At 54.4% G+C, this 17484-nt stretch overlaps 5 protein-coding genes and 1 non-coding gene across 6 annotated transcripts, besides 1 other annotated feature; 2 read left to right on the plus strand and 4 right to left on the minus strand.

Annotated features, from left to right (window-relative positions):
• Positions 1 to 183: 183 nt before the first annotated feature.
• Positions 184 to 2013: a sequence feature (possible transcribed region).
• Positions 2014 to 2843: 830 nt separating this feature from the next.
• On the minus strand, positions 2844 to 4439 carry CYME_CMS319C (cytochrome P450, family 51; the record flags this gene model as incomplete). Its single annotated transcript, XM_005538883.1, has 1 exon — positions 2844 to 4439. The coding sequence occupies one exon, from the start codon at positions 4437 to 4439 to the stop codon at positions 2844 to 2846; it is 1596 nt and encodes a 531-aa protein (XP_005538940.1).
• Positions 4440 to 6937: 2498 nt separating this feature from the next.
• Positions 6938 to 8686, minus strand: CYME_CMS320C (similar to inositol 1,3,4-trisphosphate 5/6-kinase; the record flags this gene model as incomplete). The annotated part of the gene is made up of 1 exon (XM_005538884.1): positions 6938 to 8686. The coding sequence occupies one exon, from the start codon at positions 8684 to 8686 to the stop codon at positions 6938 to 6940; it is 1749 nt and encodes a 582-aa protein (XP_005538941.1).
• A 2024-nt stretch (positions 8687 to 10710) lies between these two features.
• Positions 10711 to 11652, plus strand: CYME_CMS321C (probable non-canonical ubiquitin conjugating enzyme; the record flags this gene model as incomplete). Its single annotated transcript, XM_005538885.1, has 1 exon — positions 10711 to 11652. The coding sequence occupies one exon, from the start codon at positions 10711 to 10713 to the stop codon at positions 11650 to 11652; it is 942 nt and encodes a 313-aa protein (XP_005538942.1).
• On the minus strand, positions 10866 to 12952 carry CYME_CMS322T. The gene has a single exon (XR_002461668.1). It is a non-coding gene; the product is annotated as a hypothetical transcript (transcript).
• Positions 12953 to 13148: 196 nt separating this feature from the next.
• Positions 13149 to 16196, plus strand: CYME_CMS323C (hypothetical protein; the record flags this gene model as incomplete). The annotated part of the gene is made up of 1 exon (XM_005538886.1): positions 13149 to 16196. The coding sequence occupies one exon, from the start codon at positions 13149 to 13151 to the stop codon at positions 16194 to 16196; it is 3048 nt and encodes a 1015-aa protein (XP_005538943.1).
• Positions 16197 to 16753: 557 nt separating this feature from the next.
• Positions 16754 to 17284, minus strand: CYME_CMS324C (hypothetical protein, conserved; the record flags this gene model as incomplete). Its single annotated transcript, XM_005538887.1, has 1 exon — positions 16754 to 17284. The coding sequence occupies one exon, from the start codon at positions 17282 to 17284 to the stop codon at positions 16754 to 16756; it is 531 nt and encodes a 176-aa protein (XP_005538944.1).
• Positions 17285 to 17484: the final 200 nt, after the last annotated feature.

The following is a 17484-nucleotide window of genomic DNA, read 5'->3' on the forward strand; positions in this document are numbered from 1 at the left end:
AACTCCTGTCCTGTAGAAGTTAGCAACGCTTTCGTTTATCCTTTGCGGAAGGCGCGTGCGCGTCGCTTCACGGGAGCACGACAGGCGACCCGCGTATCGACGCCGGCATCGCGTGTTGCGCTGTGGCGATTTGAAATCAGCGCGCGCTGCCGTGCCTCGCAATGGACGTGCCCTGCTAGACGCAGTTGACAACTCGATCTATCTGTATTTTTCTCGAGTTCCTTGAGGAACGGAAAATTCAGGAAGCAGACGGGACGTCCTGGTTTGGATTCGCATCCTAAGGTGTAGCATTCATGAGTCGCAGTAGAGGGTGGTATACCGCGCATGTCGACGTTAGACGGTAAAACGATCTTCGTTGCCCTCTGAATGCTTCTGCGAAGTGCGAGCCGCGGCGCAAATATAGGTCCAGGAGCCGAAGCAAACGAAAGAACTATCGAGTCTTAAAAAGCGAATTTCGATGAAAATGGGGCAGTGAACTGCTCGTTCTCTTCGTGGCTATCGATATTTTTAGACATCGGTTTTCAAGAACATCCTCGATATTCTATGTGCAGCGAATAAGGATTGTCGGATTCAGATGCAGTTTTTTTCTTCGGATTCAAAGTCGAGTTTTTGGAGTGGCTCTTTCGATGCTTTGTCGCTAAAATTTGAGATGCTGCCAGCTTCAAGGCGATTCGCGACGCCCACGAACAAGCGATCGTAAGATGACCGATGCTCGTTTCCAAGTCAAATGTCCTTGGCTCTGCTCTTTTCCGTTCCTGACGTGTCCCATGCTCAAAGAACGCATTCTTCTAGGTTTCAATCGTTATATTTTCAACGAAACTCGTGGACGTTGCCATATCCGCTCATGGATTTCCGAAGGAAACTATGCAACGTCGTCTCGCGACGCGCTTTTGATAAGCTCACACCCAAAGTTCATGGAGCGCGCACACGTCAAATAAACGATTCCGTTCGGAAGACATATCCTCCTGTGTCGGTGGCAATTGCCGAAACTGCACGCGACAGCAGCATTATCTCTCTCACCGCTTACGTTAGATTAGGCTCCCGGCTCTTCTGTTTGCACGGGAAATGGCCGTGGACTCGAACTTGCGGCCTAGCAGCGATTGCTTCCAATGGAGCATGTGTCAGCGATTGCAGGAAATTAGCGTAGACGGATCGGAATTTCTGGATTTGGTCTCCATCCAGGTTTTTCCTCCCAGTACTTGTTTCATCCTAGACAGCATCGCGTGCCACAAATCCTCTGTCGAATGGAACCTCGTTCGCTCGCAGCAGACAGCGTGCTCGCCAACGGAAGCGCCCTGAATACACCTCTGATCATACGATATAGCGCAGGGAATGGAAGCGAAAAGCCTTGAGTAGCGCCCTCTGTACACTGCAAGGGCATGTATCGCGTGACGAAAGCGAGCCTGCCCAGGCCATGGGTGGTCCTCGGAGCAGGAGCACGTGCGGTGGACCAATTGGAACACCTCACAACTGCCAAGTGTCACCGTTGCAAAGTGCGCAACGAGGCTGTACGCAAAGAATATGAAAATCGCCAGCGGAACATAGACTGGAACTTCCGCCCGTGCAGTGTATGCGTCGACAGCCGCCAGATGCTGCGAAATTCGGATGATAACGCTGCCACCAATATCCGTCGACTGCTGACACGCGAGCCGGACTCAAACAAGCGGGTGGTTATTGAAAGCCGGATCTTTGAGATAAGAAACCGAAGCTGGCGTGGAAATCCGCCTCAAAGGCTGGTGTTGACGGCAATTGCAAGACATCCAAACGTTGTTATGCACGCTCACATTGGGGGGGGGGACCTATTCCTTGCTACTCAGATGCATTTTTGTTGTGGACGCCCAAGTCAGCAAAGGGGACTCTTTCCATTTTATTCTGACGTGGAAATAGGTTTGGGTGAGCGAATAACGCGCCGAAAGTCGATATTAATCGCGTACCCAGGTCAGTCTGGCTCGGTGCATCGTTTCTAAACCGCAAAACCAGGACCACACACCTGTGGTATCCGGGGGAAGCTGCTAGTGCCGCAAATCATTTACACCGCATAGAATTCGCCGGGCAGTCTGATACGTATGTTTCAGGGCCAGAGCAGGGGCTCTTCTGTGCCGAAGGCTTCACGGACATTACCTAACGAGACGCGAGCATACCACCCAGACACGTCCATGAAACCCATTCGACACGTAATGCGTGGATACCTGTCCCAGTTTGATTCACCCCCGCATGCACAGCATGCAATACGGAGCTGGTATCCGCAAACCGCATCCTCGAAAGCTTCTTCTTCTTCGTTGTCCTATTCACTTGTGAAAGTTATACAAAAGCGACCCGAATACTCCAACGCCTTGTTCTTCAAACGAAGGTGCAGCTCTCTTGTCCCGTGCTACGATCCGGTAAAGACGGATATCGCTCGAATCCGATGCAGCGACTGCAGGCGCCCGCGTTAGGAGTGCGCTCTCTCCATGGGACCAGCGTAAACGCAGCATCATCTTGAGGAGCATCGCACACTGGGTGCGTAAAGCGCGGGATACTGCAGATTGCCGCTGGTGCGAATCCAAGCCAATCTGGGCAATGATACGTGGTCTACGAATTCAAGTCAGGATGGAGCATGCTTCATGTGTGCTGCTCCCGAAAAGTCGCTTTTCTAACGCGGTCACTCGGTGCACCTCGTCCTGCAAATCGGTGAAGCGACCCAGCGGCATCATTCCTCACAACCCTCTGGTCCTAACTTGATTCATTTGGAATCAGCGATACCATCGCCAGTGACGCGCAACAAGCGCTTACACGTTCTACCGGCAATACGAGCAGCGAGCAGCTCTTCCGCGCTGCTACGTTTCACGTGCTAATTACCGCTCTCAGGGTGTTCGCCGGCGCCACCGAACGAGGCACGGAGGTTTGGGCCCCACCACCATCGCGGAATAGTCGGGAAGCGGCAGCGGACCTACGGGTTCCAGATCATAGTCCCGCAAGATGACACTCCAGATGGTCTTGATCTGGAGATAAGCGAACTGTTCTCCCATGCAAGCGTGACGGCCACCGCCGAATCCAATATGACTGAAAGGCACGCGCTTATCCTCCTCGCGAGGCGGCGCGTACCGATCGGGATCATAACGATCGGGATCAGCGAAAACCTCCGGCAAACTCATCGCCAACGGAGGTGAAACCACCACGATGTCACCTTTCGGAATGACGTAGTCACGGTAGGTTCGCGGAATGACGACCTCACGCATCAGGAAAATCAACGGTGGATACATGCGCAGTGCCTCTTTGATACACCGGTGCATCACATCCAATCGTAGCAGTGCATCGTAATCGATTTTGAAACAGCCGTCATCGTCGTACAATACCTGCTCCTGTTCGGCGCGCACGCGGGTAACGAGCTCCGGTTTCCGAAGCATCAATAATCCTGTCCAAGTGCCTGTGATGGTGCTCGTGTGCTGGCCCGCGAAAAGCACGGCAATAAGCAGGCCAGTGATTTGGTCGTCTGTGAGCCGCGAGCCGTCTCGATACTGCGAGTCCATAAAAACTTGTAAGACGTCGACTTCTTTCGCGGCCTCCAGCGCCTGTTGCGGGTCCTGCCCCACGCTCTCTGCCTGTGCTGCGATTTCCTGGTACCTCTTTCGTCGATTCGCGATGATGGACGCGAATAACCGACGCATCTCACGACGGGCTCGATCGCGTTGCCAGTGCGCTTTACAGGGGAAATGCGGAGCGAAAACCGAAAGCGGCTGCATCCCTTGATCTAGCTGATGATAGAGGGTGCTCACCTCTTCGAACAGTTGCTCGCGCACTTCCCGGCCCATTAGACAACGGGATGCAGTGAGAATGATCAACTCAGATAAGCTTTTCAAAAGATCAGCTGTACCGTCAGTTCCATGCCAATGCCGCTTGAAGTATGTCTCTGCTTCCGCGACCATGAGCGGCACGTACTCCCGCAAACGCGCAGCCCGCAGAGCGGTTGATACAAAGCGGAATTGCTCAAGGCGGATGGCGAGCGGCGCATCGTAGACGACTCCGCGGCCAAAGACCGGAACGGAGAACCCGTAAACTGGACCCTGATCCAGCTCGTCGTCATTGGCTCGGAAGAAAACCTCGTGCGCTCGGGGTCCCACCAGGAAAGTGAACCGCTTGGGCCCAACACGGAGCGTGAACACGTCCCCGAGTTGCGCATAGGCGCGCTTCGCCAGTTGGAGCGGGTTACGCGCAAACGCCGCGACGTTGCCGACAACCGGAAACCCTTCTGTGTACAGTGGCGGATAAGCAAGTTCCAAACCTTCGGCAGGTTTCGCTGGAGACAGCAACGTCGCCAAGGCCTGTGCTGCGCGAGTCATCAGCCAAACAAGAGCCGCTACACCCAACGCCAGCCAGCCGATAGCGTCGGTGTCGCCGTCACGGGCCCGAGCGAGTAACGCCTGAAACTGATTCGCAAGTGCTGCGAGGATGGTACCCATGATCTATCTTGGCACTCAGTACAAGCCGTGTTCGACTATTCTGTCGTTCTGTGCGTCGATTACTCGCTATTTTTGCAGCGACGTCAATCAGACTAAGAATACCTAGTTGCGTAGGCAGGTACAAAGAGCGATACAGAACTGTCAAGGCCAGGGCCTCGCCTAGTGCCGATAACCAGTCGATACGAATGGTGCGGTGCGCGCTGTCGAGCACTGCTGTGCTGCGCTGCGCTGTGCTGCCGCGGCGGCGATGTCCACAGATGTGCGAAAAATTCCAGAGCGCCGCATCGAAAGCACAGCGGGCGCGCGTCTCTCACGAATACCGTACGGGATCGCTGCATCTTCGGTGCGGAAGGCTCGAGTGCGCGCGATGGCGATCGGTTTTCAGGGCAGTCATCACTACTGCGATCCAGAACTTCAAAGTTCCACGATCCGCAAACAGGGCCTCATTTAGGACAAAGAGGCTTTAAGGGTTGCGCATTCGATATAGTATCCACTGTGGAGGAATTCTGCATCGGTGGGCAACCAAAGCACCTCTATCGCAATGTTCGTGTTCGTACGCGGGTTGCTGGGAGCATAAGCACCCTCGCAGTGAGCATACTGCGATTCCTGGACCCTCCAACGTAAATATTGGATCTATATGGAATTGTCTACCTTGACAAACTATCCTTCTGGAACGGCTTCCGCGGGACTCCGCGCGTCACCCACTACGCTGAGAAGCAGCGGCCTCGAATGAACTTGCGCTTGCACGAAGCGCCCTGAAAACAAACATCCAGCCGCGGCTTGGAGTCAGCCGAGCAGGCATAGAAGCGCATCAAAACTCGATCCGTCTAGGCCGCGAGCGCGTGTATGCATGATTTTCTTGGGCAGAGTGGCAACGTCCTTCACTTTGGTGGAAATGTTACGATTTATAGTGCAGACGAACGGAGAAAGCTGTTCTCCAGTGTAAGTCCTGTGTTAGATAGTGCCAGTAGGCTTTTTGGCGCGAAAGAGTCGAATGGCGCGCTCGAATGGCGAGACGAGGATCGAATCTGCGATCACAACACACCAGACGAGCGCTTTGGAGCATTTGGGAGCATCGGCATCCTCGCGGGTGCTTCTGTATCCGCAGAACGCGTACTGTGGAGCAGCTCAGCACGCAGGATGCCGCTGAATACCACCTCTGTTCTTCGAAAGAGAGTTTTGCTGAGGTTCATGGAAGCATGCAGCGTCTGTTAAGGAGAGATTCCAAGTTTTCCCTGGTTGCCTGCAGTATTCGCGCACAGGGAAAAAGGATTTGACTGATGGATCATTCACCGTAAAAAACTGCCTGTGCAGCACGCGGACGTTGCTGGGGAGCGTCCAGTTCCATTCGAAAAAGCAGCTCGCTAACAGATTCCGGAACCGGAGGACGCATACGGCAATATGTAGCGAAGGAATCCGAGATCCTGTATTGTTTCTGCCATCGCATTGATGCGTCTGTGTTCGTGTCGATGACCGAGTCGTAGACACGGTATTCAAGTATGAAGTATACGCAGTAATAGAGAATCATGGGGTACCGTTGTCGTTCACCGAGTGCCCAGGACATATCCCCCAATGGAAACAATCGTCGCTCCGACCCCGGTTGGATTGCTGAAGCGCACCTAACCGGTACTTCACTGTGGCGAGAATCGGATTCCTTCGCTCCTGGATACTAATATTTAGCACCGAACGCCGGCAGTCGCTCAGCATGATGCCCACGCTGCTCGCTAAACCATTCCCTGAAAAGCTCACTCGACAGGACGACGATGCGGAGCGCCCCTGCGAAGACTGGATATCGCTGCATGGGTGCACGTGCACAAAAATGCCCAACGCTGTGTATGTATGGTACCACACCCTGTGGATCGCGCAGCACCAACAGGCACTTGTGCGCTTTTCTGCTTTGGTTTGCAAGATGAAACCGTTTATATAGACGAATGCTGCGCGCGGCCCTTTGCACAACCAAATACAATGCTCTTCATGCCGTGTGAGAGACGCTTCGCTGTGTGTATTGCCATGAAATGAAAGCAATCGACTCTATGATGGTGAAGCTCGTTATGCTGATCGTCGCGGCTGCGCGGAATATTCCCGACAGCCTTGGAAACCGTGGCAGCGATGCGGTCTCAGAACTTCACGGTTCGCGAAATGCCCAGGTGACCATGAAGCAGCATGGTGTGACGAATGTGCTGTCGAATATGTTCGTCGCTGTTCGTGCTGGGCATCATCGTGACGCGATTCCGGTCAAGGATCCCACTCGGGGGGAACAGCACTTCCTGTACAATGCCACAGGCGCCCGCGGATGACGCCCACAAGGTGTCTGCCTTTCGTGTCTGCCCGGATACGGATTTCTCCGGGCACCCAGATCCACCGAGGTCATACTTGGGGTAGCGAGCATGTATACTCCGTTTCGTATCTTCATCAAATAATCGGCATCGCACAGGAGTCCGCACGTTTGACGCTACGCGGGAGCGTCGGTATCACCGTTGTGGAGAAGCAACGACATCCTACCCTGTGCTATTCAGGTAGAGCTCACGGAGATACGTCAAAAGCCCGTGGTGGGCATCGGGAACATCCTTGAACGACGGGAAATAATTCAAATCCACAACATACAACGCACCGTCAACAACACTTCGAAGAACATCGAGCCCAAAAAGTGTCACATGCAAATTCTGCATGACGAGTCGTACGAGGCAGGCAGCGTCAGCCGGCGTCGGTGGCTCGGGATACCCACCGTCAGTGGCGATGCGGTCCGTGGCTCGAATTTGCGGCTCGGAGACAGCACACTTTCCAAAGTCGTATGTGTTCAGGATTCTATAACCTCGATCGGTGCCTCGTGGAATTGGCAACGTGCTTCGCGCATGAATAGACACCTGTTTGTCACTGCCAAGCACGTAAATCTTAAAGACAGCCTCACCGTGCGGGACGTACTCCTGGAGGTACACCTCATCACCAGCAAAGAGCCTGCTCGCATTCGAGTCTCGATGGTGTCGGGAAGCAGGCTCTGAGGTGAGAAGCCTCTCGAGACCATCCTCATCATAGACCAAAGCAATGTCATGGGAGGAACGCGGTCCACATGCAGTTCGCCGTTTCACTACAAGTGGAAAATGCATCTTCGCTAGTCGGCAGGCCTGTAGCCAGGGTATCGCACGCTGGAATTCGATGGTTCCCCATTTCGTTTCGTAGAACGAACCCTCTATATCAAGATCCGCATCACGTCTCGACGCTGTCTCAGGACAAGGATTTGTTGCGGGATCAGTCAGGCCGCCCGATACAGGGCCCTGCTCACAGCCAGCAGGCCCCGCGGCTCCGCCGTTGCCAAACCTAGCATTCAGCGTCGTACGCTGTTGTCGGGTGAACGCTTCACTAGCTGCTCTGGAAAACGTCCGTGCACCACGGTCCGCGGAACCCGCACACCATTTTGTTAGGCGAATCACAGAGCTGTGACCGTCTAGAATACCGCTGGCACCAGCAAGCGTCCCATGCTCATCAGCGGCCTGCTCTGATGCGAGCAAATGGTCCAAAACACTGCTAAATAGCGTGCGATCCGTCAACGTCCAAACAGCGTCCACAGGGTCGACAATAACTGGTCTTCGACCACGAATGCGCTTCTGTACTGCGAACGCTTTGAAGCTACGTTCGAGCGCTGCCAGCCTCCGCTGTGCGTTCTTGTCGCCTCGTTGCGCCATTACCATATCATCGGTACGTTTGTGGATCACCATATCCCAACATTCTGGACAATAAGCAAGGGGTTCTCGCTGTTTCTTTTGATTGTTTTCGAGGGCATACGGACCTTCTTCGAGATCCATCTCCACCAGGAGAATAGGTCTCAGAAAAGCTCTTTGATACTCAGTATTCGCGTTTGCCTCCGCTGATGTTTGAAAGCGTTCTTCCTCACATAATGCAAGCTGTTGAAGAACGTCGAAAAAAGGCTTCTGCTTCTTTGTGTTGCAAGTATACGCAACAACGATGGGAGCCTGGACCCCTTCAGTGCGCACCAAACAGGTACGCATATGCCCTTCCGTTTTAGAAGCCTGGCTTGGGAGCAGCGTCGCAGGTTTTATCGCTTCGGCGCCAGGTACAGCTGCCTGTGGTGAGGTATCCGCGTTTTCACTCTTACCGTCCTCGTCTGGCGTTCGCTTGACCAGGTCGGGGCGCTCGCGGCCTGTTCGACAGCGCTCTAGCGAGGTACGCGCTCGACGCGCCTCTGCAGACGCGCCTTCTCGACGCCGCGACAGACCCGTGGTGGCCGGCATCAATGAGCTCCGCTTCCGATGTAAACGTTATCCATAAAAACTTACAGAGTAAAGCCTCAAGTGTGCTGAAAGGTTGAATACGACCTCACTTTCACTTAAAGTAGGATCAAACCCGCAGCACCGGTGCGCAACTTGTCAAAAATTGTCGAGCTCCGGGAACTCACCACGGCTCTGTTACAGTGAGCAAGATGCGTCCGTGCGTCCAACAAGAGACTCGTGGTCAAGTTGTTTATCCGATCGAGTAACGAAGACACGCTCGGGCGAAAGAAAGCGCTTCAAGAAGAGGCTGTGTATTCGGGATATTACAATTGGTGTACACCGTTTTGAAGGGGCATGCGCGATACCGATACCCATACAGCGCGATACAGCGATGACGAGAACCTGGTGCGTCGCTGAAGCTAAAGTTTGGGCCTCTTCAGAGCTGTTCACTAGTGCTGCTTGCTTGCACTATGGGGCATGCGTCAGCGAGACATGAGCAACTGCTAGGCGGGAGCGCGCTGAACGACGACCGCCATAGACGCTTTACGGTTCGTGCACTTCCCAGCTTGTCTTACGCTCATGCGAGACTATGAAGGGATGGGTCCAGCAACTCGGATACACACTCTAAAGTTGGTATCTCTTGCTATTATCGTCAAGACAAGGCTTCTCGGGGTTTTCTGAGACAACATCTTTTTCATCTTCCTTACCTTTCGGTGTATATTCTCCAGTGTACCTTTTTTTTTGCAGATCCGTTCATAGCAGTCGAGAGACACTGCTAGTACTCTGAAAGTCCCAATATCGCTGGTTTCGGATGCCGTTCTCGCACCCTAGGCATAGAATGTCGTTGCGATCTACACGCTGCATGCGAGAGTCATCGCCTTCGCATACAGACAGAGTGTACCACGCTCAGCGGTGACACGTCGCGGTACTCAGGGATTCCCGTATACCCACAATGCATCCCGTTCCGAAGCGGCGCCCTGTGCCGCGTGAGCACTTCCTTCGCCGTTCCGTGCATGTTGTTGACTGGTAAAGAAGGCTTCTGTCGATGCCTTCCTCCATTCCTGTGCCCGGTGACATGCACGATGATCACGGGCCCCTTCTGGACGATTCCCGCGGCGAGTACGCTACCCGCTGGGCACGCAAGCGCACGCTGCTCCATGCGGTAGCGCAGCCATGGAATGCAGTATTGCCCGTGATGAAACAAGCACCTGAATGGAACTCCAGAATCGGGATCCAGGCGAGAAATCCAGGACGATCCACGCTGCCTTCGTATGCGGCCGTGACGCGCTCATTAGTGGAACCGGTTGCGGCGATGACTGCAGCCCTCGTCCAGGACGCTATTCCATGCAAGCGGAATGCACAGAAGCTTCTGGGACCATACTTCGTGATGGGCAATGCTTGTGTCGGATCTCGGTTCGACGATAGCCACGGAGAGCGGCGGCTTTGTTTTTTCCAAATGGAACAGGCTTCCTGACGTAAGCGGTTCCATGAACTCGCCGCATGAGCCTGTGAATACGTCGCCAGCGGACATCGTCGCGTATTTTGTTTCCTCGTCAATCCAGAGATCCGCATTGCTGCGTCCACGAGTTGCCTGAAACAGACACATCGAACACCTTGAAGAATGCGTGATTGACGCAGAGGCCAGGCAAGCAATCGAGAGGAATCGAGGCGACTGCACATGCGTGGATGGTGGTATTGTTTTAATGCTGCGAAACCCGTGATCGACGGCGCTGGAACTCATCATGATTCCGGTGGTGAAATCGAATTGCAGCGTCAGGGAATCGAAGGAGCCTCCACGGAAACACGACCGAAAATATAAAATTCCGCATGCATCCCCAAGCTCTTGTTGCTCTACCTTGAACGTTGATGCAGCCCAAGCAAAAAAGATCGAAAAATATCGAAAGATAGGCGCAAAGCGAGTCATTCCATGTTCCATTATAATCTGACATGAGTGTAGGCAGGCACTGGTGTTCAGGTACGCTCCTCCGAATTTTATTCTGAACGCTCCGGCTCTGGCTACCTATACGGATCACGTTTTCGATGAGATGAAGCGCTCAGACAACGGAAAGCGACCAGCGGTTTCCGCTTCTGCCAAGAGAATCATGCAGGAACTAGCAGAACTAGCTCGCGAGCCTTCAACGTTGTTTGAGGTGCGTGCCCTTGACGATGACCTTTTTGAAGTGCACTTTACCATCCGTGGCCCCGCGGACTCACCCTTTGAGGAAGGACTCTACCACGGAAGAATACTGCTTCCTCCCGAGTACCCGTATAAGCCGCCGGAAATCATGCTCCTGACACCGAACGGTCGCTTCGAAACGGGGAAACGCATCTGCCTCAGCGTGACCCAGCACCACGTGGAGACCTGGCAGCCAAGTTGGGGAATACGTACTATCCTGACGGCGCTGATTGGATTTATGCCTACTCGCGGAGATGGTGCTGTCGGGGCCCTCGACTTTACTGAGGAAGAACGTCGTCAGCTGGCGTGCGCCTCGCGACGCTGGTCTTGTGCCCGGTGTGGTATGGACCATAGCAGTTGGAAGAGTTCAGCGTCCACTTCGGCTGAAGCCCACCGGGTCTCATCTGAAGAGACAAGCAACGAGGGATATGTGGGAAACCTCCCGGGCACTGATGGGCACGAGAGCCGGTGCATTTCGCACGAGCCAGCTGCCTCACCGGGAACCGAGCCAATAGCGTCTGCGATGCCCACGACGCCTGCAGCTCCAGAGGAGCTTCCAGAGGCGTCGACCTCATGGCATCATGAGAAAGAAGCGCAGGCGTCTGGGAGCCAGCTGATGCTGCCAGCGATGCAAGTGCCCGAAACGGCAAGGCATTCGAGCGCATCAGACTGCAGCTCGACAGAAAAGAGCATGCCCCACGATTCGCGGACGACAGCTACGACGGAAACCATGCTGGAGAGCGTCGATCGACTGCTAACCTACGTCATTATTGCACTGGTCTGCGCATTGACCACAGTTTGGTTTCTTTAATGGACGTGCCAGGCTCCGTGTGATTGTTGCCTTGAGCCAGACGCATTCTCCCGAGGCACCGTTGCGGTGCAGTTCCAGTGATCAAGTTTCAGCACCGGTGCAAAGGCGGCAATGGACGTATGTGCGCCGCAGACTCCGCTCACAAGTTCCTAGCATTTCGGCAAGACATGCCATGTGATGCGGCTTGGGGACAAGTGCTTCCTCGCGCGTGCAGCCCACAGGTCCCGGTGCGAAGAGCCCTGTTATCGAATGATCGATTTCCTCTATTCATGTACGCAAACGGTGCTCGCATGGACGCGCATCCATAGCGCTGCACGTATCCTTCGACACTTCGTGGACGACCGGCCTAGACAGCTGCGTTGCCGGCCGTGTTTGTGTCCAGCGGAATTTTCTCGCCGCTGATCACGCGTCCCGCTCTCCGCCTTGGCTGCATTCATTCTTGTTGAGGCATATCGTCGCCACAGGTGGCGTCACGATATAGTTGTAGAATGCTCCCGCGGGAAATGCAGCTGCAGCAGCTGAGCAACTCTGCTTGTGCGTTGTTTCTTTTCCAGTGTTTTCTTCCGAAAACAGGAACGATGCAGCCAATGCATTTTCACATTGCCCGCCTCATTCCAGAGAAACGGGAGCAGTCCACAACCTTAACAGATTGTGCAGGGAAATCCGGAGCTAACATGAGCATCGAACGTTGTGCGACATGGTGCCTGACGCATTTTTCACGGAAGGTCTTCCATGCACACCGAGTCAGACTGGACCCGTATCCATAAAGCGAGACAGAGCGTCCGCGTCCCCCAAATCTGCTAGACTGGTCGTGAGCACTCGCAAGGCTGTAGTTTTGGTGTAGAGTGCCTTGGCGGTCGCTCTCGTCACGGAGCATGCCACTTAAACTCAGGCTGGGCTGTGGGCGGTGTTCTTTGAAAGGAACTCGAATAGCGCTGCCCAACTCGCGTTCGCTCATGAGCTCCAGATGGAACCACTTTCGCAGGTTTTGCAGCACCGCGGGTATAACGTGCGTCCAGCTCCAAGCACAGCGACCGTGGGTTGCTCGTTCCCTACTACCCAGCGTCAGGTCGCTGTTTTCCAGACCCGTTCGCGTTCGCCGAGTGCACCTGTCGTGCGTGTTCAGAAGGAAGCTTCAGGCTCTCGCCTTGAGCACATCGCTGGACTTTCTGAAACTCGGAATTCAAGCGCATGTCTACGCTCAGCAAGACAAGAGAAACTGGGTATCTATCGGTTTCAACGAGCGGACAACGTACCCGACGTTCTTAAACTTGCTCCTCAACGGAAGCGGGGCACTGTCAGGCAACGGCAACGGCAACGGCAACGGCAACGGCGGCGACGGCGGCGACAGACGTTCATGGACACAGCTGCGGCGTGAGGATCCGGCTACGTTCACGTGTAATAGTTCGCAAAGCTTGCTCGGTTCCAATGAACCAAAGTGCTTCCATTCTTCATGAAAAGTGAGTGGTAAACGAGAGCCACAGCTAAGAGCTTGAATGAATACTACAAAAGAGTCTGCAGCAGGGCGCCGGCAGAGCTGGAACTTGCACCACTCACGGCGAAAAAGGTCCAGCACTGCAAGTCTCCTTGAGAGCCGCGAGTACACCGACACGAACCACTTTTCGAAGCAAACCGCTTGGACAGCCGAACAACTTCACCGGAAAGGTTTTCGTCGCCACAGTTATGATGTACCGACACCGCCGTGCATTTTCCGGCGGTTCACCCCGAACGGACGATTTCTCCTTGCTCTTGACCGAAACGGAACGGATCTGCTTGTCTTCCCTTACGTACACTGGTCCAGTTCTGTGCCGTTTTCTACGCAATTGAAGGGCGCTGACTGTTGCAGTGCGGAAGACCCGGCCAACAAGGTAAACCTGTCCGAGTCAGGCGGTTCGGCCTCGTTTTCCGACTTTTTTCGTGAGCCTCTACGGATAAGTGTAGTGAATGCCTATACGACTGGCTTCCTTGCGTATAATAGGGCACGCGCTTTTGGTATGGATACACCACTGGAGGCAGAATGGGACCCTACTGGTGTCTACCTTCGGGACTTGCTTCTGTGTACACCCTGTGGTCGATTTGTTCTCCTGGGAGCGTGGCGAGCTCCGTCAACACCCGCACTGACGCACCGAGGCGAGAGCCTTCGTACTGGATCACAAATAACTGCCGCTGTATCGGAAAATTCCCACTCGAATCGTGAGCGGTCATCTACAGACAGCCATATGGAAAGCGCAACAACCGGAAGCGGGCAAAGAGGCAGCTTTCGGCGACTCGCAGCGCGCCACGTTGCCGATTCGAGTTCGCCTGCTTCTTTAGCAGGATGCCCTGTAGTACCCTCTGTCTACCTTTTTCTGGTCGACATGGAATTACAGCGAGTTGTAGATGTCTTCATGTTGCGTAATGACCTTGTATTACTCGACGGAAACTCCGGTGTCCAGCTATTTGATGCGGACCTCGTGGCAGTGACCTCCATGGCGCATCAGGCAGTGCATCTGTTACGTATCCGGCAAGGAATCGGTGGTCTGAATCAACAGTGTGGATGCTTCCAGTACTTGACGAGCTTCGGACCGCACTGTTTCTCCGATGACGCGTTACTCATTGCCAAACAATATCGCCGGGAGCGCGATTTTCGCCGACAAGGTCGACGCGTCTTTGCACTGCAGTTACGTGATCTTTTACAGACGGAGAACTCCAGTGCAGAAAGCGAGCCGCTAGATGACGTTCCAGTTCAGCCGTCCGAGGCCAACAATGACGCCTCAGCAGCCGGGGCATGCATTTTGCCGTCGCACCCGCAGGAAACATCGGTGTTGCCTGTCGGCATGCAGAAGGAGCCTGTCGGCGGCATCGTGGAGTCTGGGATACCCCAGAGACGGTGCCGTCGACAGCGCCCCCAGAGCGATGACAATTCGGAACGCGAGGCTTCCCCCTTTGTGATGCCATGTACGAGTGCGGCCGCTGTAGCTGGTACTGCTATGGCTGCAGCGGCGTGTCGTATGGCGTATCGCCCGCAAGAAAAGGAATGTTTCATCACGGGTTTGAAGCAGCGTCTGCTAACCTTTCTGTATCGGAGCTACACACAGGGAAAGCCATGCTCATATTATGAGCGGTTTGCGGCATCGTTCGAGAGCCTGCAGTCCTTCGTTATTCAGCGCGCTGCGCTGATCAGCAAAAAGCATTTCCTGGTACGCATGGTTCCCGCGCGACTCGCCCTGAAACACTTTCTCGGCCGGACGGCTTGCTCTCTCTTTCATCAGCCATGGTACGTTTCGGGCGTTGCGGTTACGGGACTGGTCGATTCTGACTTGGCGCTACTGCACGCAGCAGAAGCGCACAGCACTGCAGATTCTGAGCAGATACCGGCGAGCGCGGAACCAGGATCGTACAGGCAGCAACTTCAGCATCTATTACACGCCCCCTGTCCTGTACTCGCCGACAACATTGTTGCCTCAAAACGCCGACAGGATGCTTTGAGTGCTCTGGTGGCTCAATTGCGCACCACGTTTTACGTGATCTACGACTATTTGAGCACACAAATTGAGGCAGTGTTCTCGCCCGGCTCGGTGGAATTCCTCGCACTCGCACGTCACCATCCGGAATGGTTCGGGTTGCGCTCCGGCGTGCCGCTGTATCGCATAGAGAGCGCCGTGGAACGACTCGAGGAATTGAAACTAGTCTGTGGAGCGGTCTACTGTCCAGTGTGCCACCGGGAGCACCGCTGCGGTAGCGTTGCTGCGCGGAACACGCCACGCAACATGGCTCATGGAACAGACGAACGTGCTGCTCTTGTCAAGGCAGAAATTGCCCTATTATCGGCGGGCGCTCCGCTTGATACATCACAGAGGCACGAGCGCTGGTCGATGGCTGTGAAACCGGAGGCAGGTGCTGGTGAAACTTCTTCGACGGGTAAGCGTGCCGACACTAGAGCGGTTACCGGGAACTGCACAACTTTAGGACAAGATTTAACGGAGCGCGGACCTGTCATGGATGTCGCTCACCTGTACAGGGAGCCTTTGCTAACGATGTTCTTGCTGCTGCCGTTGCCGTGCCAACCGGCTATCTTTTCGCCCTGGTTGAACCGACGGTTCTTCTCCTACGATGAATCAAAGTTGTGGAGTAGAGACCTATTCCATCCAGCCGTATGCGACGAGTATCCCATGGTGCGTGTTTTTCATCGCGTACGCGGAACACTCTCTTGGCGTATCTATCCGGCAGCGAAGAATGAGAGAGAGAGATTATCTGCTCGCCCGTTCGTGCAGCAGCAGCAGCAGCAGCAGCAGCAGCAGCGCTTGGAAGCTTCACGAACACATACGCCCGTGGAAGGCGCGCGTACGTCGACGACGCACGCTGGTGCACCAGACCACAGCCAAAGAACCGTCACTGACACCATGTTGCAAGCAACGGTATCGTACTTGCCGGATGCGGAAGCAGAGCCGCGTTCCAGAGTTCGCCAATACGCATCCTATATCTTTCACCCACAAGATGCTTTTTGTCTGAGTATTTTATGGTCATCAGAACGAGCACCAGTTGTGAATCTGCACTACGCTTGAGGTTTGTACAGGTCGCATTGGCCCACGAGGCAGCCCGCGGGAACGCCGCTTGTCATGCTCTACACATACATTCCGGTGACGAGGCAAGTCGGCAGCCGCGGCTAGCGTTGATGACCATCGCAGCGTGTTGTGCGGCGCTTTCGTGCGTCGAATGTTTTTCTTACCGCGGATTTTGAAAGCAAGAGAAGCGACGCGGGTGAGCAGCAAATATTTTGGGTGTCTCGCAGTTCCATCCAGATTCCAGGTTGATGCAAGGGCCCTGATTCACGGAATCAGCGATTCAAACAACAATTGCCTTGCAATCCGGTGTATCGTTTCTGATGGTGCTTGGCATGATGCATCGCTGAGACAATCCGCTGCTCGTCATCATAAGCATCAGCTTCTGCGGTTGATATTGATGTTACTGCTGCTGCTGCTGCTGCTGCTGTTCAAGGTACGCCATGAGCAAGCATGAACACTGCGACAGCGCTCCCAAATCTAAAATAGTTGATCCGCTTTACCATTTCCGGGCATGCAATAGAACAGCATGCCATCCATGCACCCTAGATACGATGCGTCTATGATTTCGTAGCAGGGCTTCCATTACCGCGTAGCGCCTTCTCGCTTGCTGGTCGAAAGACGGTCGACTCCACTGCGAGCGTGCGAATCACCGAGTCGAGTCGCTTTCGAAAGCTCTCACTCACGATCGATGTGCCGAGTGTGTAGAGCGGATTGCGTATTGCACATTCGACATACGCTTCGCGATAGACGCGCTGCAGAATCCGGGTTAGGTCGCTTGCCGTTGGCGACGTTGTCAGTACGAAGCGCAGGCCGGTGCTGCTCTCAAAGCAGTGCAACTGGTATTTCTCCGTCGAGTAACTGCAAAAGTTAGATGGTCCTCTCGGCATGTACCGAGTTGCTGTGTCGATAGGAAGAGAGTCATCATTCGCGGGAGCAAGGCTTCGGCAGAGCTGTTTCACGGCGAAGAGAAGACCAATGAGGTTCTGTTGTTCTTGTTGTGTGTCCGAACCGGGGCGTGTTCGTTGCCATTCCCGATAGTAGAGACATGTGCCATGTCTACTAAACAGGTAAAAGTTGTATACCTGCATGAGGTCAAACAATGAATAGCGCGTCCCAGCACTGTGGCGGGCGTTGCTGTTGACAGTCTGTTTCCAACGGGAACTATCCTGGACGCAGGCGAACGCGTCAACTCCAAGTCTCCGACCAGGTATGGTGCTATCGCTGCTGCTCAAGTGCAGGATGGTGGTAAAGCTATCGCGAATCTACGACGATGACACTCACAGCGTCG

Source organism: Cyanidioschyzon merolae, chromosome 19 (assembly GCF_000091205.1).
Source record: "Cyanidioschyzon merolae strain 10D DNA, chromosome 19, complete genome".
In the NCBI taxonomy this organism is placed as follows: domain Eukaryota; phylum Rhodophyta; class Bangiophyceae; order Cyanidiales; family Cyanidiaceae; genus Cyanidioschyzon; species Cyanidioschyzon merolae.